Below are 25,946 nucleotides of genomic sequence, written 5' to 3'. Positions count from 1 at the left end.
TCTTGTAGATTAAGAAACATTACACATGTAATTTTTTGGTAATAAATAATTGTTATTGTCTCTTAAATTCTCTTTCGTTCTTTTAAAATAGTCCAAGGAATAATCCCTTCAATTTTTGCCGCATGTTTAGTAAACACCCTGTATATCAATCCTATAATTGGAACCTTTGGTGTGACACTTAAGTCACGAAACAGTTTTAGCACTAACCAAAGATCTTTAATGACACGTTATTTCTTTATATACGTCATGTAATTTCCTAGATAATGTTGACTTCTGAACGAAATTGGTATCTGGGGATTTTTTGACTTGAATATTTTGAACCTTAATTTAGCTTTTAGTTGTAGAGGGCGCTATCTACGTGTCGTTTATGACATTCAAAAGGCTCACGACTTTATGCAACTTTGTATTATATTTTTGCTCAAAGAAATTAATAATTTTTAGCCGAAAAAGGTACTTTATTAGATGTCGCTAGGATCAATCGTTTTTGAAATATTTTAATTTGAAATAATCGATGCATGGGTTTTAAAAAAGTGAAACAAGATCATCGTTTTCCCTTTCCCGGATTGTTTGTTAATTTTTAAGTTTTTGCAATACAAATTTCATTTAAAGGATAACCATCTTGTAGAATGTCACTAGAAAAACATTGATTCCGGTTTATTCCTAAGCTAATTAACTTTTCCAAGTTCATTAATAATCTAATTAATAGTATTCATGTCAACATTTTTGTAGAGATGAGTTCTTCCCTCTTCATTACTTTGACATAAGGCATTTATGAACAATTGAAGAAGCAGTCAGTCATTTCTGGATGTTAAACATGTTTTAGCAGTCGTAAACTTAGTTTAATATCAGTTTTGACCTGTACAACCTATTTCCTGTATAAAATTATTTCTTGCTTTCCTTTTTAGGTGTTTTATTAACGGAATTAAAATTACATGAATTATTTTTACTGAAAAGCATTTTGATTCGCGACGAGACTAAGGATCTCAATAATCCGTTCTGATGATAAAATAATTGTATTTTCCCTTATAATTACAGACAAAAAATCGCAATTATCATTTTAAGGTGTTTGATTCTCATAGTGAAATAAACTGTGATAATAAACCTGCAACTTATAATGACCGACACTTTCAGATAAATCAAATATTTTTCAGCTGAAAGTTTTAACGTTTAAGAGAAACTTGTAATTAAAAAACTCAGTTTTCACAGAAAAATAACTTAAAACAAAATATTTTTGTGAGAAATTATTTTGCCCTAAAAATATACCTAACAATATTATCCACGACACACACATACTGTATATTCTGTGAACAATCTTAAAACCACGACTTTCCAAACGATTATGATATACCGGCAACTTTCAATTTTCCCCAGAGAAAGATCGCACAGTCCTTGGGAAAGCGATGTCTCGCCGCCACGTAGCAGAGGTCACCGTTCGAGGTCAACGGATCGGCGTAGACCCATAAAACCCAAAGAGAGATCGCCTTCGCGACGAAGCATGGAACGTGACACTAGACGACCGTTACTAAAAGACAAGAGGTCACCTGAGAGAAGACGAACTCCGGATAAGGGCAGGAGGAGCGTGGAGAGGAGCAGCAGGAGGTCGCCGGAGAAGCGAGGAAGATCCCCGGAGAGGACGAGAAGATCGCCGGAGAGGAGCAGAAGATCGAGGTCCAGAGAATTGAGGAACGATAGGCCGAGGAGGAGCTCGCCGCTGCTTAAAGATAAAAGATCAAGGTAAGTTGGAAGATTTGATTTGAACTTTATGATAAATTTTCACTATAATTATTTCTGAGCTAAATAAAACCAAAATGCCATTATTTAATCAGTGTTTTTTTCACACACGAGCTTTTTTTGAGCTTTTGGTAAATTATGCGGGATCTAACGCGAACAGAATTTTCTTCCTCGAAATTGTCATACTTAACCCCCAAAAGGCGTATATCTCAGTACAAATCTGTTAAAAACAATCGCAGCAATCCTACCAAATAAATATAATTGAATGCAGTTGTATAGAACGTTTGTCCGACCTAATAATAAGTTCAAGGTATAGTTTGCGTATTCCAAGGCCTACCTACAGCGAGAAACTTACTCCCTTTTGAAAAACTTTGTGGTGATTTAATATTTTCAGTCCTTCAAGAATTATTCTATCATAATTCTTCAGTCCTTGAAGAATTATTTGAAAAAAATTGGGATATTAGATTTCGCGGTACATTTTTAAAATTAAAGAAGTAGAATTATAAGACAAACGTTTTTGCCAAATAGACTGCTTGATTTTTGGTATTCGCTACCCGTAGATGTTATAACTGCTCCCTCTGTAAACTGTTTAAAAAAAATCGTTTCGTTTGACAAATTGGACTTGTTTAGTATTTAAACTTGGAAAACTTTTTTTTTTAATTAAAATAATAATAATAATCGCCTGATGATATTTATTGTGCAGTTCTTAAATGACAATAATGTTTTCTGGAACAACAACTGATGTTGGACGATCTTCTCGTCATATTGAACGAACGGCGGAACTTGAAAGGTCTAAAAAAATATTCTCGCGAAAGAGTTTTTTCGCAAAATTTTCGAATTATTAACACTTGTTAAATAGCACAAGTTATGCTTAAATAACAAAACGTTCTAAAGAAGTTAAAACGGTAGACTCAGATGGAAACGTTAAATGGCGCCTAAAGCACGTAAAAGAGCAAACCCCCAAGCAGCATACAAAGTCTACTACTAAACAAAATTTATATTATATTAGATGTATTATATGCTTATTAAACAATAAAATATGTCTCATTAAAAATATATATAATTATTTTTTTAAGCTACACGTGTTTTGCTCCTATTGGAGAATCATCAGCCTAGACTTAAAAAAAAATATATACATATATGTTTAACGAGACCCTGACTTTTGTTTTGTTTTTTTTATATGGTCTCTTGGAGATAGAATGGAGAATATGTTTCTAATTAAATTATTAGTTACCGACTTTAATCAAAATAATTCCGTGTTGTACGGGACCATATTTTATAAATACCTATGTGACGACAGTTTACTAAAATTTTTTCTACTACCGTGCGTAAAGTACTCACTTTACACACTTTTTAGGGTATGTAAAGTTTAAAATTGGACGTTTATTTGACATTTAATTTATAGTAAATTAAACATTTAATTAATAGGTAGCAGAAAAAATTATTACATGTGTGTAAAATACCCTTTTTTTATTCCATAATAAGTTCATCTACGTTTTGCAAAGTGTTAATGGCAATATTGTGTTTTTTTTTGAGATAATAATTTTTTTTTAAGTTTCGTTCCACCCGTCTTTATTACTGCAATTTCCAAATTTATTTGTTAAAAACGCTGCGCAAATAGCACAAGTTGTAAAATTCTTGTACTGTTTATAAATATTCCGGTCATTTTGGTCACTGGTGTTCCTAAATTTATCTAGTGCTTTATGCCGTTTTAACCTTATCATTTGCCTATAAGTTTATAAAAATAGTATTAAAAGAAAAACCCCAACAGCTGTTTAAGGTCAGCAACGGATTTAGCAAATAGGCTTAGTAAATATTTTGATATTTAAAAAAAAACACGAATTAACTTTATTATCTTATATAAATCTATATAAAGGTCACTATCCTAGGTCACCCGATTCATACAAATCGGGCAGTAAAAGCTACCCAAGGGAGTCAGAATTTTTGCGAGAGAGAGATCTTGTGAGAGAACTCGATATCAAATTGGGCGGTACCGGGATTATCCCAACGGAAAGGAATCGGGACAGAGCCAGAGAAAGTTCTTATGAGCGCGACGTTAGGGCCAGAGACAGGATTAGAACCGTCGCCGACTTACCGTGGGAAAGAGAAAAACGTAAGTTTGTTATTTTAATTAAATACATTTCGAATCTTATGTATTAATTGACACTGACACAAGATATGATTGAAAAAGTAGCTGCATATAGAATTCGTATGTCATTTTTTACTCATAGTAAATTTAATCAAGCTGTATTCAAGTTTATAGCCATGATTATTTATTAGACTTGAAAGTTCTTTTTTTTAAAGATTTCAAACCTGACTCCATGGCTGGTAAGTATCATCAATCATATCATTAATTTGATGTTGAATAATATGTTAAGCATTATGTTAGGATACTAGTAGTTATTTTTTTTATACCTAACGCTTCTTCAACATCTAAATTATCTCGTTCTGAATATTTTATGCCTATTATTTAATTTAGTTTTAGACGTCTGTGTCTAAGATGTAAAGAAAATTTTAATATTAAAAAACTAATGCAAAGATTGTTTAGCCAACTGTACTAATTTTACAGTTCTGACATTTCATTAAATGTTAATTTAATAATATTCTCAAAAAATACGAATACAATAGAAAAACGTGTAACTTCTTTGATTAAACTACGTGAAAAAAATGGATTTTTTTCCTAATAGCAAATAATGGATGTGGTGATTTAATTCAAAGAGAATGAGTTCTCTTTCTCAGATTTAGAATCTGTTTCTATCATCAGCTCATCCTAGTTCGATGTACAAACATTTCATCCATTCATCTCAAAGAGACCAACATACAGAATTACAGAATACGCACATCATATAATCACAGGCTAAAGTCAAAAATATTAGTCAAAATAAAATTAAAAACTTAAAAATAAAAGGAGCTAAAGTGCTTCATGAATGCTCTAAAGGTAAGAAGCTTGACCTTTTGGAGAAAATGGAAATTACAAAGGCAAAAAAGAGTCGTGTGTTTGAATGACGTATTTACTTTCGAATCAAATTTCATTGTTAAGTATTTTTTTAATAATTTTCCTATTATTTTAGTCATAATCTTCAGCTTACGTTGGATAAATTGTTGACATCTGGGTAATTTATTATTAGGTCTACATAGCTGATAAGTTTTACACCCATACTTCTAATCTTGTGGTACCGGGTTCGATTCTCGAAGTTTGTGTATGACTCTTAACGGTTTTTTTAGTGTTTTTAGTTTTATTTCAACTAATATTTTTCATATTAGGCCTGATGATGCTCTAGCTAGAGCGAAACACGTGTAGCCTGTAATTATATGTCGTGAGCCCATAACTTTGTGTTTTCGTCAATCTGGTTCAATGTCTTGATGAGAAGTTGTGGTTTTTCTTTTTTGTGCTCAGTCATAGATTGGTCTAACAATTTTTAGGTTTTGTAGAAATTTTGCTTTATTTCGATCCATCGCATGTTAATTTTCTAAATATTTGCATTGCAGAAATTGATGCTTAAAAAATAATTATCAGTATAGTTTAATCCTAATAATTGTTTTTTCATTGTCACCCTCATTCGTTAGTTGAAAACCAGTTTTTAGAAGATTTGAGGTCTTTCACTAAAAAATATATAACTTTGGGTTTCTTAGAGTTAATAACTTTATTTAATAATATTAACAGCAAAAAAAAATTAAAAAACTGTTCTTGGATAATTCAACTAAAAAATATTTCTTTGTACTGTATTCCCAACATTTACATAGAGGCATTGAAAGAATCTCTGGTCCTTATTTTATAAAAATATACCACTCATATTTTAATACGCCGTGTTTCTAAGGATATTCTTCTAAACTCGTCCAAAAGTAAGATGTGATCGATAATATACCTAATTTTCGATGGTTTTTATACTTTAAGCATCATTCCTAAAAAACCCATTTAGTTATATCTACAGTAGTGGCCAAAAGTAGATAGACAAAGTATTATTTACATATAATGGTTTAAAGATTTACCCACAGGTCCCCTAGATTTTAAATTATTGTTATTTGTAAGGCGGTCTATAAAAAGATACCAATAAATTTCATTTAAATATTTTGCTTGCTATCAGATAAAGCAATAATATAAATATAGCTGGTCAAAAGTATATAGACAAAAACAAATTTGGAATTATTTTTTTGTCTAGATATTTATAAAATAAAATTAGTATAGTATTGCTTCTCTTTAACTCAAGGTGTAACATGCCAACATGCGGAATTAGATTTTCTCTTTATTTAAGACAACGCATTATTAATGCATATCGCGCGGGTGATCGTCAAATTGATAGTGCTCGTAGATTTGATGTTAAAAGAAAAGCTGTTTGGGCAATTATCAAAAGATATGAACTGTTTTGAGCCAAAAAATAAATCTGGTCGACCAAAAAAAAAATGGACATTAGAGCTGTACGCAAATTAAAACAAATTAGCCAGAATAACCCTTTCATGACTTCTCGTCAAATTCAGATAGAATTACAGGCTCTAGGGATTTGTAATGTGTCCTCAAGGACTGTAAGACGAAGGTTGGTAGAAGAGAATCTATTTGCACGTAGGACAGCAAAAAAACCATTGCTTTCAAAAAAAAAAAAAACGCTTAGCCCAATTGGAATTTGCCCGTCAGCATATACAGTAATCCCTCGTCAACCGCGTGGGTTCCGTTCCAGATAGGGTGCCGCGGTTGGCAAAACCGCGGTTTTCTAAAAACGAAGAATATAAAATATTAGTGTGGAAATACGTAATTAAGACACCAAATTTACCTTTACTTATGTATGTACATATCTATATTAAAAGTAGATACATAATGATTTTGTTATAAACGTATACAACTTATTTTCGAAAATAATGCAAAATTGTCGGGTGCTTCATTTTTTTTATGAGTTCTTTTTGGATCTCCCTATACGGATGCAGTAGCCCATTCAAACCATTTGAAAACTTTAGGCTTCTTTTTAGTGAAGGATCTTCATCATAAACTAAATCTTGCAACTGTTGTGCGGTTGATAAAATTTTTTGTAAACTACTTAACGTTAGGGATGTAGTAGTAATTGTAGTAGTCGTCGGCTCATCGGGGGTTTCATCATCTGTATTGTCTTCGATATCTGATGTATTTTCCAGGATTTCAAGCAGTTCTGATTCCGATAGTTCACTGTCGTTCATAATCGATGAATTATCATGTCCGATAACTCACTTCTTTAACATCAGTTGATTGCAACTCGTCGAAACCATCGCCATGAATTTGGTGCAAGATTTTTACAATCTCTTCAATTTCGGTTGCTTTGTCAGGAATTGTTCATGTCTCTGCCACAACCTCTGGCCACAACTTTCTCCAACAGGCATTCAATGTTGATGAACGTAACTCATCCACTGCTTCTTTAATAAATATTATGTAATGGGCGATATTAAAAGCTTTCCAACTTTCAGTGACTGTGAGACCAGGATTTTGTTCCATGCTATTCAATACATACACTATCGGACAAAAGTAGAGAAACTTTTTAAATTTGCGTTTTATTTGAATACTTCAAAACTAATGCAGTTCTGCACATAATGAAAATCAACAATAATTGTTAAGACTTAATTTGTATAAAGTAAAATAAATTGTAGAAGAAAATCCTAAGATTTAATTTAATTAAACAAAATATTTATGAGACAAAAGTAGAGAAACTAAATTTTATTCCAAAAGTACAAGTTATTTCTTATTTCTATCTTAGAAAAATTAATAGTAAGTAGAGTATCCCTTATTGGCAATCACCTCGCGGCATCGATTTGGCATGGATTCCAACAGTTTCATAATGGTTTCCTCTCCAATAGAATTCCAGGAATCTTGTAAAACTTTTATAAGATCATTTTTATTACTGATCTGATGTTGCCTTACACGCCGGTCTAGTTCCTCCCAGAGGTTTTCAATCGGGTTAAGATCGGGACTTTGCGCAGGAAAGTCCATAACCCTAATATTTTCCGATAAAAACCAATCTTTGACAACCTTTGATTTATGTTTGGGGTCGTTATCTTGTAGGAATATCCAAGTCAAAGGTAAATTATCCTCAGCAAAGGGTAGCATTACATTTTGTAGGATGTCTAAATACACAAATCGATCCATGATACCCTCAATGATGTGTAATGGTCCTGTACCGAACCCAGAGAAGCAACCCCATACCATGCAGGAGCCACCACCATGCTTTACCGTAGGCTGTGTATATCTTGGATCGAATCTTTTGCCTTGTGGTCGATGTACCCATGAGATTCCATCGGACCCAAACAAATTGAACTTACTTTCATCAGTAAAAAGAACTTTTTTCCAGTCGTTGGTTGTCCAATGCAAATATTTTTGTGCAAAGTTGAGTCGGGCCTTCTGATTCTTCTTGCTAATAAACGGCTTTTTAGCGGCTCTTCTACTAAATAATCCTCCTTCCCTCAGTCGTCTTTGTATGGTCTTAGAACTAACATTAACACCAGGTAATTCACTTAAAATTTTATTTGCTGATTTGTGAGGATCAGACTGGGCAATTCTTTTTATCATCATTTCCATGTGTTTGGTTGTTTTTCTTGGGCGGCCACTTTTTTTAATGCTTTTTGTTGAATTTCGTGTTTTAAAATTAGAAATTGTCTTGCTAACAACGGACTTATGCAAATTAAGCGTTTTACTAATGTCCACTTGTCGTATACCACTCTTGTGTGCATCAACTATTTTTCTACGAAGGTCTTCAGACAAATATCTTCCGCGAGGCATGTTGATTAAAAAAACTATGCAAAACTATCAACAGAACTCACGTAAAGCGAACTAAATACTAAATTTGGACGATTGATATTTAGGTTTCTCTACTTATGTCCATCCGAAAATATTTGAATTCTTTTATTGTAAATAAACAACTGATAAGAGGCATGTAAAATGCGGTAAAAAAACGCAGTTGTTGAGAACTACAATATTTGTAGTAAATATTTAATTTAAATACATGGTTTCCGTAAATCAAAGAATTTTTAGAAGTTTCTCTACTTTTGTCCGATAGTGTAACTGAAAGTTCGCTTAACATAATATCTTTTAAACGCTGCTATTATTCCCTGATCCAATGATGTAGTGTTAGGAGGCAGGAAACGATGTTTGGATCAGCAAACTTTAAGGATTCAGGATGGCCGGGAGCATTATCAACAAGAAGTAAAGCTTTGAATGGCAACGATTTTGAGGTTAAATATTGCCTAACACTGGCTACGAAGCAGTTCAGATTGGTTAATCTGTAAATAATGTTGCAGTAACTCAACCTTTTTGATTCGCTCTCCAAAACAGCGGCAGATCTTTTTTGTTTTTATTTTTTAGAGCACGTGGTTAAGAGATTTGTATACGAGCAGTGGCTTTATCATGTGGTTACCTGAAGCATTAGAGCAAAACAGAAGAGTAAGCCTGTCCTTAGCAACTTTAAATCCTGGTGCGGATCTTTCAGTTTGAGACACAAATGTTCGAGCAGGCATCCTCTTCCAAAATAAACCTGTCTCATCGGCATTAAATACCTGATCTGGATGATATCCCTTACTTTCAATTAATTTTTTGAATTCCATCGGATACCGATTAGCTGCCTCGTGATCTGCAGAAGCCGACTCTCCTGTAATTTTTACGTTGTGCAGCGAAAATCGCTTTTTGAAATTTTCAAACCAACCCTTACTGGCTCGGAAGCTTACCGTTTCCTCATTAGACTTTAGGTTCTCGAAAAGACGCTTAGCTTTTTCTTGAATAATTTTTTTGCAGCACTCGCATACGTTTCACCTGCAGCAAGACAGTCTAAGAATTGAATTTTTGTGTCAAGAGTCATTACATTTCGCTTTCTTTTAACAAAATCGTGGCCTGGGGACGCCATTATATTATAACTAAATAATTAACTCAAGAAAAGGACAATCACACTATTATAATTTGCTAATGAATGTAACTTAAATGCGTAACTAATCACACGCCACGTCGCGCCGTGGCTGTGCGTTCCGCGAAAAAGGAAACAAAACGATTCCTCGAAAATTAGAATAGCAGTTTTCGCGCATAAGATCGCGACGAAAACGCACAGCGCTGTTAATTTGTTTGAAAATTTAGAAAAGCCGATTCCGCAAGACAAAACCGCGGTTGATGAGGGATTACTGTACACTGGACAAAGCATGAATGGAAAAGTGTTTGCTGGAGCGACGAATCGAAGTTTAATTTGTTTAATTCCGATGGAATTTAATATGTTAGACGTCCTTCTGGCCAGCGTTTGAATCCCAAGTACACAAAACCCACAGTTAAGCATGGAGGTGGATCAGTGATGGTTTGGGGTTGCTTCTCAGGTTATGGAATGGGCCCGTTACATCGCATAGAGGACATAATGGACAGGTTTATGTACAGGGATATTCTCAGAGATGTTATATTGCCCTATGTCGAAGACAATTTACCATTGAGATTTCAATTCCAGCAAGGTAATGACCCGAACCATTCCTCCAAAATTATGAAGCAATTTTTCAAAGAAGAAAAAATACTAGCCATCCCAGTCACCCGATCTTAATCCCATCGAAAATTTATGGGAACATGTAAATCGTGATATTAGAAACAACAAACTATTCAAATAAAGGTGAATTATTCGAACGGTTGCAACAGAAATGGAAAAATATTGGTTTTAAACTCATAGACAATCTTATTGAATCAATGCCACATAGATGTCAGGCTGTAATAGACAATAATGGGTATTTTACAAAATACTAATATTGTAGATGGTTTAGTTTGTAATTAAAAAAAAATACTTCGAAAAAAAAAAGAGTATTGGTTATTTTTTAAATTTGTCTATCTACTTTGGTCCAGCGTATATTTAGTTATTTCTTATTATTTACCAAATTAGGTGATTGTTTCTAAAGAATGTTTTATTATTTTTATACATGTTTATGTTGCCCATAATATACTTAAATATCTTTATTATAGAATTTTTATTTTCTTTGATTTTTTAAAAAAACCATTTGTCTATCTACTTTTGGCCATTACTGTAGGTGCTAATGATTATTTTCTTATATCAATGTATCTTGTAGATATTTTTTTAATAGTTCTTGCTACTTGTATTTCTATTATGATATTACTTTGTAATTAGCTTTATCCTTGACATCATTAAATAGACAAAAAAATAAAGTTAACACCAATTAAATTATATGATTATACTAATTACAATAATTCTATTGACCACATAATTACAGTTTATGGACATGGACCTCCGCCAATGCGAATGCATGACGATTACTATGCCCCTCGCGATCCCTATCGTCCTGTTTTAAACTTCGTACCCCCACCTGGTGTCCAAGAACCAGAACCTGATGATGAAGAGGTAACTGAAACGTTCTCGGTTGATTTATTAAAATATAACTTTGCATTATATCGGTAGGTTAATATTGTCTCGGTACTTCGACTACTTACAGCCCTCGAAGAAAAACTCGGTTCTCTAGGACCCAAGATCATCGATTTGCTGGCCCAAGCATTAGCTTTGGAGAAAAAAGAAGCGAATAGTAGTGAAATCTTGTTGGATAATGAAATCAACTGCGTTATGTTCGAAACTGTAAGACAACTCGCCATTTACTATTTTTTAAATCTCTTTAATTGTACTTTATAGGTTAAGGAGAAATTAAAGGGACAACTTCTAGCCGGTTTGGTAGATCCCCTGCAGGAGAGAGCGTTTAAAAAGGCCATACAAAAAACGGCAAATTTAATACATATCGCCAGTCAACGGAAAAAGACGACACAAGAGCCCCGTAAGATATTATTTATTTATTTTATGACGAAATTTTATTTTTTTACGTGTTTTAAATTATTTTTAGCTTCTGCAGCAGTTGCCGTACCCGGAGTGGGAGCAGTGGATAAGGCAGCGATTGCAAAGCAATTGGCCAGCGCTCTAGTAGCTCAAGGAAAGACTGATGTAACGCAAGCTGAGTTAGAGCAGTTAATAAATGCAGTGGTAAGTAGCAGAATTTAATTTATTTTAATAACGGGTGGTTCAGAAAGTTGTTCATTTTTTGACGCTTCGTATAAAATTTGGTAGGGGGGCGCGCGTGCTCAATCGATAGCTTGGTTCAGGGAAATTTAGTCACCATGCAGCGCGCTATACGGGAGAGCAACGCTCGTTTTGTTTACGAGAGTATGTCCGTAACAAAAATTCGGCCACCACTGTGCGGCACATTTTGATTTGCATGACATTAACCAGTGCCCAAGCCCACAGCTGATCGTAAAATGGGTACGTAAGTTTAACGACACCGGTTCGACGTTAAATAAACGAAATTTGGGTCGGCCAAGAACAACGAGAGTTCCCGAAACGGTTGCTCGAGAGTCTATACGCCGAGAACCGACTTTGTCTTCTCGCAAGCGCGCAGCGGCATTACATGTCTCCAGATCGTCGGTGCTGCGAATTCTTCACAAAGATTTAAACATGCATACTTACAAAATTCAATTAGTGCAGGAATTAAAGGAAAATGACTCTCCTGCAAGACTTTTGTTCGTCAACGAAGTAATAAATCGATTTCAGCGATTCAACAACATTTTTTTCTCCGATGAGGCTCATTTTTACCTAAATGGCCATGTGAACACCCAAAATTGTCGCTGCTGGTGTGCAACAAACCCGCAGCAAAAACATCAAAGGCCCCTGCATAGCCCAAAGGTCACGGTTTGGGCTGCAATGTCGGGATCAGGAATAATCGGTCCCTATTTTTTTGAAGACGCTCGTGGCAACGCAATTACCGTATTTTCGCAGTGTTACATAGACATGCTTCAGACATTTTTCGCTCCCGCCCTTCAGGAGTTTGAGGGATACAATCGAAACACTTGGTTTCAGCAGGACGGTGCCACCTGCGACACCTCCAACCTGTCTTTGCCTGTCGTTCAGGCGCTTTTTCCCAATAAATTAATCTCCCGAAGAGGGGACATTCAGTGGTCCGGGCTCCGTGACTCCCTGCGATTTTTTTTTGTGGGGATACCTTAACAGTAAGGTGTACAGCAACCGACCCGCCACCCTGAATGATCTAAAGGCCAATATCCAGCAAGAAATTGAAGCGATAACTCCAGAAACTTGCCAACGCGTTATTGAAAATTTTAGGGCTCGGCTTGAGGAGTGCCAGGAAAGAAATGGGGCACATTTGGCCAACGTAATTTTTAAGACATAAATTTCCCAAGTTTTCTGTAAATTTTAAGAATAAATTTGTTACAATTGATCAACGGGTTTTTTTTTAAATTTAATTTTATAAAATTAACAACTTTCTGGACCACCCAGTATCAAAGGGTTTATTTGTGTAAGTGTGGAATAGGAATAATTCTACGTGAGAGTGTAGATTTCTCCTAGTGATTTTAACAGTGTCTAAAAACTGGTTGCATGGATATTGAGTATCGTTTTATATTAATGTAATTAGTGTGATGGTAAAAAACTATATCTTTATCTCAATCTGAAAATTAGAAGAGGATGAAAATAAAATTGTGTTTTTCGGGTATAATTAGACACATTACGAGAGAAAAACAATAATTCCAAGAGATCCAAACACTATTTAGAAAATGAAACGATGATATAGAAAATTGGTAGAAATCAATCTATACTAAGTAACGAATGAAATAGTAAATAGCGTGCGAGTAAATCGAAATGTAGTTGGAATAATGATGATTCACGTAGTCCTATGGTTAGAACCTTTGGGGTGACACAAATTACAAAACTTAAAAGATATTGTGTACCAACTAGACCTTATATGGAAAACATAATTCATGATGCCATTACTCAAATATCAGTTGCTAAAATCGAAACAACAGTTTTATACACATAAAGAAAATTGAAAGTTTATTTGGAATGTAATGGAAACAGTTTGAACATATATCGGTCCATTTAAGGACCATAATTTGAATATAAAAAGGAATTCGTTAATGAATAATAGTCCTGAAATATCACATACACACTTCCTTTGATTCTGTGATGAATTAGTTTAAGTATTAATTTATTAATTATGATAACAGGCTATATCTTATTAAAAGCTTGAGAAAACAGCTATAGTAATATTAATTAGACATTCGAAGGCGTACATATGCTAGATCACGGTACATAAGTTTTGAGTAAAACTTTAATACGCTGTAACTTTAAAACGAGCAAATATATCATCGTCCGGTTTTTACAATATTTTTGCAAATCTTATCTAGTTTTCAAATTTTTACTTTTCAAATATTATGTCAAAAATCTACCATCCAGTTTGGAGTAAAATGAAAAAAAAAACTGGAATTGCTACAAATCGCGCCCTTTAGCTCTTTTAAAAGGAACTATAGAGTAGTAATGGGTTTGGACATTTAAAACAGTTATATTTTCCAATACTTTCCCCACTCCTACTCTATTCGTGAGCCTTAAACCAAAATTATGGAGAATTTTTTAGGCTTTATAAGAGTACATACACTGGTGGCCAAAAGTAGATTGACAACTACTTATTTTTAAAATTTGTTTATATCACGGTTTAGGAAATGATAAATTAGGTGGGACGGTACTTGATTAAAAAACAACGGAGCCTATTGGTAAAGTTTAATTATATTTAAACTATTTATTCGTAACACCCAATTTTATTTTAAAAAAAATTTAAAGCTAAACAATTTTCAAGTGGCCAAAATTAAATTGACAAATTCAAAGCTTACTAAAATAAAAATAAGTATAGAAAATTTAAAGGGTTTTATTCAATAATGCCTTGCATAGCCTCTATTTCTTCTCACTTCCACCAACCTTTTGGGCATTGACCTAATTAAATTGTCAATATAGGACGTGTCAATGGATATCCAGCATGCCTTCAAAGCTTCAAAAAGTTCTTGTTTATTTTTGAAATTTTTACATCGGATGTGACGATCAATGTAATCCCAAATGTTCTCGATCGGATTTAGGTCTTGTTTTTTGTTTCACAGGACGCCTAACATATTTTTCACATCAAAAAAATTACCATATGTGAATCAATCAGTTACCATCGCTAGTTATGTTTAATTATTTTAGAATAAAGCTAGAAACGACGTATATCCAAATGACTAATCTAATATGAGACAAAAATACTTACCTAATAATCATATATTATATATTCAAACTTATTTCTAAATATGGAGCCGACATATCTATATAGTTAGTCTAGTTATGAAACTCAATCTATAGTAAGAAACTATGATATAAGTATAAAATAAATCGTAAAATTCCAATAGCACTTAAAGGAATTTCTTAAACACATCGTATTTATAAATTCACCATCTTATTTGTATTTATACAACTTTGATGTTGATTCGCAATGAATCGTTTTATAGAATATATTTCCGATTATATTATAGTAGAATATGTGCTGTTGCTGTTTTTTTAGTTTATATCTTCTTAACTTTGATTCATCACTAAAAATAACCGTTTTCTATTCGGAGACTGTCCAGTGACTATGTTCTCGAGCAAAGCTCAATCGCGCCCATACGTTTTTTAAACTTAGCAGTGGTTTCTTTGCAGGACGTCTTGTTTTTAAATCACTATATTGAAGTCTCCTTCTAATGGTACGACAACGAACTGAACCCACACCGTCTTCTTCCAAATGCAGTTTGATTTTTTTTGAAGTTGCGAATGGGTCAAGTTTTGCTTTTTTCAAAATTAATTTGTCAACACTACTAGTGGTCTTCTTTGGTCGGCCAGTTTTTTTTTAGAGGAACAACGCTTCCACGGAGATTAGAATTTTTTATTATTTGACTTACAGTTGCCCTCAAAAGAGAAAATTTTTAAGCAATATCCGCCTGTTTAACCTCTTTCCGGTAATCGTCGATTATTTGCATCTTAATATCGATCGATAAAGTTATACCACGTGGCATTGTGAATATTTTTCAAAACTAATGGTAAGAAAAGTCAAATCAACAGAAACCAACGCATAAAACTCAGAGACTCAATAAATATGTTGTTTGTCAATCCAATTTTGGCCACCTAGCAGTCGAAACAAAATTATCACTTCAATTTTTAATTACGTTATAGTGTAATACGGAAAATAATTTCTAGAATTTTTTTATGGCCACTTTTATAATAATAAAAAAGGTTCCATTGTTGCCAGACGTACAGGTCTGAGATATCTGGTAAAAGGCCTACTATTTTTAGAATTCTCTATTTGTTATTATACCTTGTTGAACATATTAATTTATTAAAAACACAAAAATTCCGCGTGCCGATGAAGATGGTGTCGTTAAACTTCTTAACATATTCATAGAGTTAGAAATAGTCGTGTTTTTAACATACTTTTGTAGTATATGCTTATCATTTTTCTTTTTAATTTATATGTTAAAAAATTGTTTGCCTTATAATATTGTAAATTTATATATATTTATTGAGAAAAGTTCCTTAGTTGTTTTGAGATGTCATCGAACTCTCCAGGACTAGCAATTTACAAACTCAATGAATACAAACTCGTTAATATTTACTGAATTTACCGATTGAAAACCCAAGCAGTGAGAATTTTTGAGAACTTTGTTTCTTGTACTAGATTAGTCTTTTTGTCAAAACAAATCATGTCATTCAAATGTTACATTTGAAAATATCCTGTAAATATACTTTATAATCCTACTTTACCTAATGTTTCAGCACTTTCTTGGCGAAATATTAGCTAATTATTGTATACGAATTAAACATTTTAAAAACTAATAGCAGACTCATTCATCAAACATCTTTTTTTTGAAAAATGTACCGATCTGATGATGCCTTAGGGCGAAACACGTGTAATATATATATATATTTTTTTAATAACATATCTGAGACCGTTAACTTTGTGTCCCTCCTGAATATTTAATATTAAGAGGTCTCTTCGAGAAAAATGCACCACTTTTTTGAATCTTTATTACAATCATCCATACAATACATTAAATCAATTAAAATAAGTTTTTTTTGTACAATTTAGCTAAATAAGCATGTGAGTACTAAAATAAATTGTTCTTAGGTTGGAATGGCAGAAGCATCAAAAGGTTCTGGTAAACCAATGACCGCCGCGAGCTTCCTCTCGCAGCTATCAGGTGGCGGTGAAAGCAGTAAGGAGCAAAAGAAGTTCGAAAACCCTAAAGAAAAAGTAATTATTCCTCGAGTAAAATCAAAAGAAGAAAAGTTGAAGGATACTATTAACGACTTGGACTTAATGACCGAACCATTGTCACCCGGTACGCCAGAAAAATCTAGCGCCAGTCATATGGAGAATCTGTCAGATTCGGATTTGCAAACGTTACTACAAAACTTTAAAGATTTATCCACTGAAGAGCAAATGAATTTGATTAATTATTTGAAGAAGATGGAGTTCGACGAACCCGAAAGGGTTGAAAGGTATAAATAAGAAACTTTAGCATTTTATTTTATGCTTATAAACAATAATTTCAGGTTAAGAAAATTCGTGAATTTAGGACCCGAGAAACCATCTAAAGAGCCGATTATAGATGTTGATAGTCCTAGAAGGAATGGTAGGGATGATTTCGACGCGCACGATAAAAGAAAGAAAACAGAAAAGATACATTTAGATTCGGAAGATGAAGATTACAGTTACGAAGGTAGGAAACTTATTTCACACATAATTAAATCGAATGTTTAGGAAACCTGTCAAGTAGCAAAAGTAGTTTTTTATCGATTAAAGGAGACTTTTATTAGAGACTTCCTAATGTAACACTTTTTTGTAAAATTATTTACTTAACGGTTTTCTGGGTTTTTAGTTAATTTATTTGTTATTTTATGAACTAAGAAAATTTACTTCTACTATAAGAAAATAAACTTTTTTAAAAACGCTAATGAAATATATGTAAAAGTTTAAATTTGGGCGTCGTCAGTAGGTTAAAGTTTATTCAAATCTGTCATCGTTTTAATGTTAATAGGCACCTGCAAAAATTCAAACATAAGTCATTACAGAAATGGAAAAAATTAGAAAATTATCATAATACTTCTGAGGTTTTTAATCAGTGGACATTTTAGATCATTAAAAGCATACTTTCTCACCCTGTTTTGATTATTTTCGTATTTTGCTTATACATCACAGTTTGGACTTTTCATCCCGAATGTGACCAAAGTATTTCAGTAGAACTTTATTAATTTCGTCACCCTCAGAGAGATAAATTATTGTACTTAGATCATAAAAAGGAAAGAAAAGAAATTGAAGAAGTAGTCCATACTTGCAGTGGAGTTAATATGTCAAAGGGTAACTAAAATAGTTTCGGTCATTCTCCACTAAATTTATTTGAAAAACATCTATCCTACATGTTTCAGGGATATACAATGAGGGTTTTCATCACAACACATAAAAAGCCACAGTGCTTCTACCAAGGTCAAAGGTTAAAATTACTAACAATAAATAAAAAGGGCATATTAAGATGCATGAGAAAGTGACTAAACAGGGTCTACACAAACATTAAAACTTTCTAATTTGGTTTTCCAACTGTGCCAAAAATTGTCTATAGGGTTCAAATCAGGTGATCGGGCAGGCCAATCCAATACTTGAATTTTTTCAGATAGCAACAATTTTCTCTTCAATATGCATATAACTGTCAGGTTCTCCTAAGTTAAGTTTTACTGTTTTTATAAAAAATGGGTTATTGGACCCAAAAAACTCTTTTTCGAGATTTTTTGAGAAACACAATTTTGTTTGTAATCGTTACTTTAGATTCAGGTAGTCATTTAAGGTCACTATCAGTCGGATAGTAATCTCTGTTTACTATACTCATTTGAACTAAAATGACTTTCAGACAAATTGTCTGAACGCTTTGTTGTTGACTGAATATGCCCAATATATTCTGCATAAACAAGAAAATAATTTAAGTTCTTATTAAGTTACTTTGAAAATGGCTTGTAGTCTTTAAAGTCCAGTTAAATGATAAAGAGATCTCGATCTTCAGTAGAATGTGGCTTATGTATTTTGTTGCCACAAGCACCTCAATTGTCTCGCCTTATCTTCTCCTTTGAACAGTGGTATTATTCCAGATTTCTTAAATCCAAGGTTAATTATAGTAAATAAAGGCTTTATTAAAAATATATAGTTCGATTTTCTGAAATTATTATTTAGCTCGTCTGAAAAGGAAGCATTTTTTTAAGGAGTTAATTGCTGTTAAGAGACTCAAAATTTGAACCACTGACAAGGTTTTATCTATTGTGATTTTTTTTTTACATATATAACAATAAAGCAAACATGCTTGGGACTTCTGGATTAAGGCAAGGCATTTGACACTCTAGATCATAATATGCCTGTGGCAAAATCACATTTCTTTAGTTTTCCTCAGGCTTGTGTTCAGTTTTTTTGTTCCTACCTTAAAAATCATTTTCACTGTATCTTATTACCTAATTTAAATAAGATATCCGTTTATTTACCGGTAAGCAACGGAGCTGCACATGCCTCTATCTTCGACTTTCTTTTATTCCCACTTTTGGTGTAAAGCTATACGACACTCTTGAGCTATACGAGTTTATAAGCCTTGCTTAATTTAGGACAATTTTATCAAAAATGTAACGAAATATTAAACAATATTCATGACTATGCAATACAATATAATCTCGAGTTAAAGAGTAAGAACTTTTCACAATTTAATTGTCTAAATTTCTAATATTTTAAAGACTCACATTAAACAAGTCAATAAGTCTAATCTATAAAAATTTGAGGATTTTTTGATACTCGGCTTTCCTTTGAGTTGACAGGGCTATCTATGACTAAAATAAATTTATTTTCTTAAAAAACATGTTACATGTCATCTAAAATCAAGTACCTTTTATGTAACATATTAATTCTATCTTTATTTCGCTATGGAGATACTGTTTAACACAGCTCCCTCACAGAGGTAAGTTCTTGTATCAGTATAAAAAAATAAATGAGTATAAAAAAAAAGAACTCTTCTTTACACTTCTCTTTAAACATTCGTTGGATAATTTAATAAATCTCAATCGTGATTTATACAACCTGATCAGGATGACCCGGAATTTCGTAGCTTCTTTGCAGTACTTCAAAATCTAAGATGCTTAGCCCATACAAATAGGGACTTTTTCGTTGTAATATCAAAAAACTCCCTATATATATAAAGTGGTAATTTAAAAATAGAGACAATTAAGTACTTAACTGAAATATATTAAACATTTTTATTATATTATATATCTATACTTTTTCACCAGATGTTGTTAAAGCCGCCTCAAAGAACATCAAACAAAAAGAAATGGAAACCAACCGTAAACTCGTCGAAGATTCGATCGTATTTAGTAGCGCTCAGAAAAGCACGGGAAATCTAAGCGATGCGAAATCGATAATTTCCAGTCTAATGGGGTCTTTCAGTTCCGCGTCTGCTTCGAGTAACATGTTGGGACTTCCGTCCGGACCGTCGTCTTCTATGGCAGCTTTAAGTAGTCTGACCACGACGACGTCTTCTGCGGACCTCACTAAGGCCCTGAACGGTATTAACATGGATAATTTGGCCAGTATAGTCAGCTCCGTGCAAAAGGTCAACCAGAACAAGCAGCTGAAATTCGAACCTCCACAAAGTTCACCGAAGAAAGAGTAAGTTAATTTTTAAATGATACATAATATAAATGACGGTTGGTGCTAAAGTATTTGGGCTTTCGAGAGGAGACAAAATTCTTGTCGAATATCGGGATAAATTGGAAGAAATAACTCGCAGTAATGTGGTCTAATATCGAGTAAACTATAATTTTTAGTATTTAATACTATTATACTACTGGGTAGTAGATATTATGCAGGTGTCGGTGAGAAATAAATTTCATTTTGATATCCGTTTATTACTTAAAAATTTGTTGCTAAGATAAGTTTCCAAATAAAAATGTATTACTTCTTATTTAATTAAGCTTTGCAAGTGAATGTCTCTTTTTATTAAAACATTAATTGTTACTTTTTAAAGGCAAAAACCTAGTAGACTAGGAAATCGCTGATGCTTTTGATTTGGTAGACGGAATTGCTCTATTTCTTTTTAGTGCGTATACATTTATTTTTCCTAATAGTAAAGAAATAGCCCATACTTGCAGTGGAGTTTTTTATTATATTAAAAAAATGCATTTTAACAGATTCATAGCTGTTTCTGGATAATCTGTATAAAAGGGGAATTGAAATAAGTAAAATATGAGCACAAGAAATATAATTGTAAACAAAATTGCAGCAGAAACAATTTTACACATAAACTCGAATAAAAACAGTTCAACGGAGGTATGGAGGAATCTAAAAAGTACGTAGCATTCAAAATATTGTTGATAATAAGCCTCAAATAGCAAATTTAATACTAGATTTTCATAAAACGGAAAGTAGTATTCTATTTTCTGAGTTAAAATAAAATTTCAATGGCTAAATTGAAGGAAATATTATAAAGTTTGGAGAAAATGTAGGAGGTGATGAAAGTGGAGTATCAAAACGAGTACTTTATCTGCAGTCTGTGATCGTCTTTTGGACATCAGCACCTCTCTAGAAAATGGTGTTTTCCAGAATAGTGCAAATGATTATGTTATTTTTGTTATTATTTTTTGCATATTTATTATATTTTGCTTTACTCCTTAAATAAATTCCTTATGGTGATGAGATTAGCAACGTAAGTTTCTAAATTGATATTTTCGATATGAGGGGTGTTGAAAAGGGCAACGAGGTACCATATTTCAGCAGTGAACATTTCCACGAGTTTTGTGGAAAACATGGTTAACACAAGTGTCTAAAAGAAATAAGAAAATAAACGCATAAAAATTGCAATGGCAAGTATGCACATAAAAATTTTAAAAAAGCAATAGAAAGTATGTTTTTCAATAAAAAAAGGAATTTTCTTGAAGACTTCAATTAAAGTTACAAAACATAATATTTCTCTGGAAATACTAATAAAATATGTTAATAATTAACTCGATGATTTTATTACTTTTGGAGTTATAATGAAAAGAATATATACTTAAAAAAATATTTTATCTATATTTTGGAGGTTGACAAGTTTTCTATCGTTCTTAACACCAATTTAATACATCAATTAATACTTAAAATAAATTATGCATTTAATCGTGTTAAATTTTTTTCTACTCACATGAAATTTCTTGAAAACCCACTGTAATATAACATCCTCTATAAGATCATATTTATTTTAGGTTATTCTCTAATCCTCCGAAATCTAATCCTCCTGCCTCAAAACCTGCGGAATCAACACTACACATTTCGCCACCGGTAAGAACCTTACAAACGGATAAAGATATATTTTTCGAACCTCCCAAAAAAATTCCACCACTAATGAATGCCCCGATGAGACCGATGGGGGGTCCCGTAAGACCAGTTGGACCGCCACATTTGTCCATGGGGCCACGAGGGCCGGGCCCGAGGGGTCCCGGTATGAACATGCCGCCAAGAGGTCAGTTTCAACAGAGGCCCCCTTTCGGGGGACCCAATATGAGGCCAAGGCCGCCTTTTATGGGAAATCAGAGGTTTGGTGGGCCTCCCAGGCAAGGGTTTAATCCTAGGTGGTAGTTAAGAGTTAGAGTTAAGTAATTGTTATATTAAGATATTCTTTTGTAATTCTGGAAAGGACGATTGTGTAAATATAAATAAATTGCAGTTTGAGTATTTGTTCATGATTATTCTTTTAATAATTTTGCACCGATCATAAATGTAATGGTGTAATAAACACAGGAGGTGTAGTTGAGGGAGTCAGAAGCCAAGGGGTCCAAGTAACATTTTTTCAGAAATCGATCCAAGTGTAAAAACTGAATGGTGAAACATTATTTTATATTATGACAAAGAGAACTAAGTGCGCTTGAACCCCTTTGACACTCAAGCATCAGTCATTTAGTAGATTACGCGCGAAGTGGAAGAGGTTAAGTTTTGCAAGTTTTTACAGTTTTTAAGTTGTTTTGAAGTTTTTTTTAAATCAAAATGGTTACTTTTGATGAAGACCAAAATGGTAAGTTCTCAAAGTGCTATATAATTTGTTGAAATATGTTTTCCTTGAACGTTATTTTTAAAAAAAATTTATATCCGTTTAGTGATAATTCCGATATTGATATGGACTACGTCCCAAATCAAAATAGTTCACAGATCACATTTATAGATACAAATGTAATGAACATTTTACCGAAGAAGTGCGCATCTCTATATTTTCAGATTTCAGGATCTCGGAAAGAAACAAAATGGTTGGGACTTGCAAACTTCATTCATTGTTTCATGTGTTTCTAGCATATTCCTAAACGACCCAATCGACTTACAGTTTCTCAAAAAAACGTCAGCACAATCATAACGTTGAAAAATTATCGCGTTTGTAAGCAGTTTTTTTTGTGTACGTTGGATATTTCTCAGAAGAGGTTCTATAACGCTGTCAGTAAACTTGAAGAAACAAGAATCGCCCATACACATCAAAGAGGTCGTCATACTTCTGGAAATAAACTAAGCGAGGACACTATCAATTTAGTGAGAGAGCATATAAATTCCTTTCCTAAGTTTATTAGCCATTATACAAGAAAGGATAACCCAAACCGTAAATATCTATCTCCAGAATTAAATATTTCAAAAATGTATAGTATAAAAACTTTTGTTCACAACGACGAACAGAGCCTGTAAAAATCAGCAAATACCGTGTTATTTTTAACATTTTTAACTCAGTTCAACCTTAGTTTTCACCGACCTTACACCGACACTTGCTCAACCTGCGATATTTTAAAAATCAAAATGGATGCCCTAGATCCAGGTTCTGAAGAAAAGAGCCTTACTCCGCGATCGCGAGATTCATTTAAGGAAAGTGTCTTCTGTTAAATCCTTGAAGAATCAGGCCACTACCTTAGCTAAAGAATCCCCCCAAACTCGTCGTGCCATATGTTTTGACCTGCAAAAAACTCTACCCACTCCATTTGTTACATGCAGCCAAGTGTACTATTAACGTCAACTTTGGACATACAACCTTGGAATACATGATCTAGCTACTAGTACTGGCAACATGTATATGTGGCATGAGGGAATGACAGCGAAAGGAGGTTTTATCACGTCTAATCAAATATATTGAATGTCCGCCACCCATATAGACACTTTCAGTGACAACTGCGGCGGACAAAATAAAAATAAAAATATAGTAAAATTCTGGACCTATATTGTGCAACATACACCCACATCAAAAGCGTAGGTCATCAATTTCTTGTCTCTGGCCATTCGTTCATGGAGTGCGATCAGGATTTTGCCCTTATAGAAAAATCAAAAAGGAAGCTTACAAACATATTTACTCCTGATGATTGGATCCATTTTGTGGGAGGCGTTAGTCGCAAATTTATTGTGGTTAAAATGCAGCTTCAGGACTTTTAAGTCAATATCTCCAATGGATAGCTACATGAAACCAAACATTGTAGGTCTTAGTAAGATGCAATGGTTGCATTTTGAAAAAGCCGAGCCTTACAAGATGTTTTATAAAGAAGTCTACAACCAAAAAATCGCATTTAATATAATGGACCTAAAACAAAAAAATACTACTGGACGCCCAAGGAATTAGCCAACCACTGTAGCATTGCCAAATTTGCATGTTACCCCACCAAAAATCAAACTGGCTAAGTATCGGAATCTCTTGCAGCTACTACCTTCTGTTCCGCCTGTCCATCATAAATTTTACAAGGATCTGTTATATGAAGGAAAAGCCTCAAGGCTTCAACAACAACAAATTAATGTCACCCAAGGGGGATACAGACACTTACAGAAATTTTGAATCCGATGATGATTAATATGTTTTTCTTTATATTGAGTTCATGTTAATTTCTCCATTAGAATAAACATTTCTTCATTTTGGTAAATTGTTATGTATTTTATTTTTAAGGCAAATGAGTTTAAGTGACTGGCGTATAAGTTTTAACTCGCAAAAAAGCCTTACATAAACCAAAAAATGATGTCTAGAATTTATGAAATGCATTTTGAAACATTCAAATTACAATATTTAATAAAAACAGAAATATAAAATACCACCAAATATTTTTTAATGATCTAAAACTTTAAATCAAACATTCTCAAAACTTTTAATTTGTTACTTGGACCCCTCTCATTTGTTACTTGGCTTCTCACCCCCTCAATTTTAAATTGTTTACAGTTACAAACCTAGTAAAATTCCATGCTTTTTCTGTCAATTTTATAGAGCAGGGTCTTAAAATTGGCATCGTTTCTTTCTTTGTCTTTGATTCCGTTTTATGCATACTGAAAGTTAAAGATGAGTGAGTAAGTATGATGCAATAAATAAATCATTAAGTTTTTAAAACAAAATGAGAAATCCTAAATTTAAAAACGTAATAATAATGAGATTCTGTTACATTTTGTATCAGATCTCTTATTAGCCAAGTTTATTTTCTGTTTCATTGCTATCAAATTCCTTAAACGGGTTTTCAGATCAGACCAATAATTTGCACTAATCTCTTCTGGCATTTGTAAAACTTTTGATTTGTGTTTTGGATCATTATCTAAAATAAGAAAAGGGAAGCTTTAATATACACGTCTGGTGAACTCAGGGTGCAAAAATCATATATTAACTTACAAAACTGTCGCGTTAATTGATTTTTCAATTTTTTAACGAAACTGTTGTACAAAAAATCAAGAAATTCTCAACAGATTCATTAAGTTTCTCGAGAAATGTATAGGTAAATAAAAAAAGTAAAAAATATAAGTGTTTTGTTGTTTTTCTCAGGCGGAAGTAGGTCACACTTTTGTTATAACAAGATGGAAAATGGCCAGCAAGATGTTGCACAACAGGCAACCTAAACGTGAGTATTATATTTTCAGCCTGATACAATACCGATTTTCCAACTACTTTTGGACTAACAAAATTTAACGCAAGTGAATATAAAGGTACTACAAAATATGTATATTATATTACTTCCTAGTTTTTCTTTTAATGCCTTCAATCTTCTATTTAACCAGTCTTTATTCATAGAGAGAACGCTGTTAAACACAAATTTGATTTGATTTAAAATGTTGATGGATCTCTCGCGACACTCGCATGTGGGAAAAAATAATAAAAATGCACTGTCAGCAAGAGTACTCAGTCACTCGTAAACACTCATTATCTAATAAAAGGAAGAAAAGAAAAGGAAAATAAGATTTCGTAGGAGTGGTTATAAAAACGCACTTATTTCTAAATAACCCTTATTGAAGAACTTAGCATATTTATGTCTTAAAAAATGACTTGAGAGTGAACCGTTAATATTTTCAAATTTTGCTTAATTTATTTAAACTCAATATTACCACTTATATAATACATAAATTCTTTTAACAATGATTATAGT

The 25,946-nt window shown here is 33.0% G+C and overlaps 1 protein-coding gene across 5 annotated transcripts in view; it reads left to right on the top strand.

The window, feature by feature from the left end:
- LOC126737193 (uncharacterized protein CG7065-like) overlaps positions 1 to 22,269 on the top strand; it is a 44,199-nt gene extending 21,930 nt beyond the window's left edge. For 4 of the 5 annotated variants that reach the window (XM_050441963.1, XM_050441959.1, XM_050441960.1 and 1 more), the window contains 9 exons: positions 1,372 to 1,734; positions 3,621 to 3,844; positions 10,927 to 11,054; positions 11,112 to 11,282; positions 11,337 to 11,678; positions 16,663 to 17,036; positions 17,091 to 17,257; positions 19,851 to 20,229; positions 21,801 to 22,269. In XM_050441963.1, the coding sequence (XP_050297920.1) occupies positions 1,372 to 1,734; positions 3,621 to 3,844; positions 10,927 to 11,054; positions 11,112 to 11,282; positions 11,337 to 11,678; positions 16,663 to 17,036; positions 17,091 to 17,257; positions 19,851 to 20,229; positions 21,801 to 22,173 (2,521 nt within the window). In that variant the 3' untranslated portion in view covers positions 22,174 to 22,269. The remainder of the gene's footprint in view (positions 1 to 1,371; positions 1,735 to 3,620; positions 3,845 to 10,926; positions 11,055 to 11,111; positions 11,283 to 11,336; positions 11,679 to 16,662; positions 17,037 to 17,090; positions 17,258 to 19,850; positions 20,230 to 21,800) is intronic. The other variant, XM_050441962.1, reaches the window with a different exon arrangement.
- Positions 22,270 to 25,946: the final 3,677 nt, after the last annotated feature.

This window comes from Anthonomus grandis, chromosome 6, assembly GCF_022605725.1.
Source record: "Anthonomus grandis grandis chromosome 6, icAntGran1.3, whole genome shotgun sequence".
NCBI classification, from domain to species: Eukaryota; Metazoa; Arthropoda; class Insecta; order Coleoptera; family Curculionidae; genus Anthonomus; species Anthonomus grandis.
Note: the sequence above shows the minus strand (reverse complement) of the source record. Positions and strands in the feature narration are given on the sequence as shown.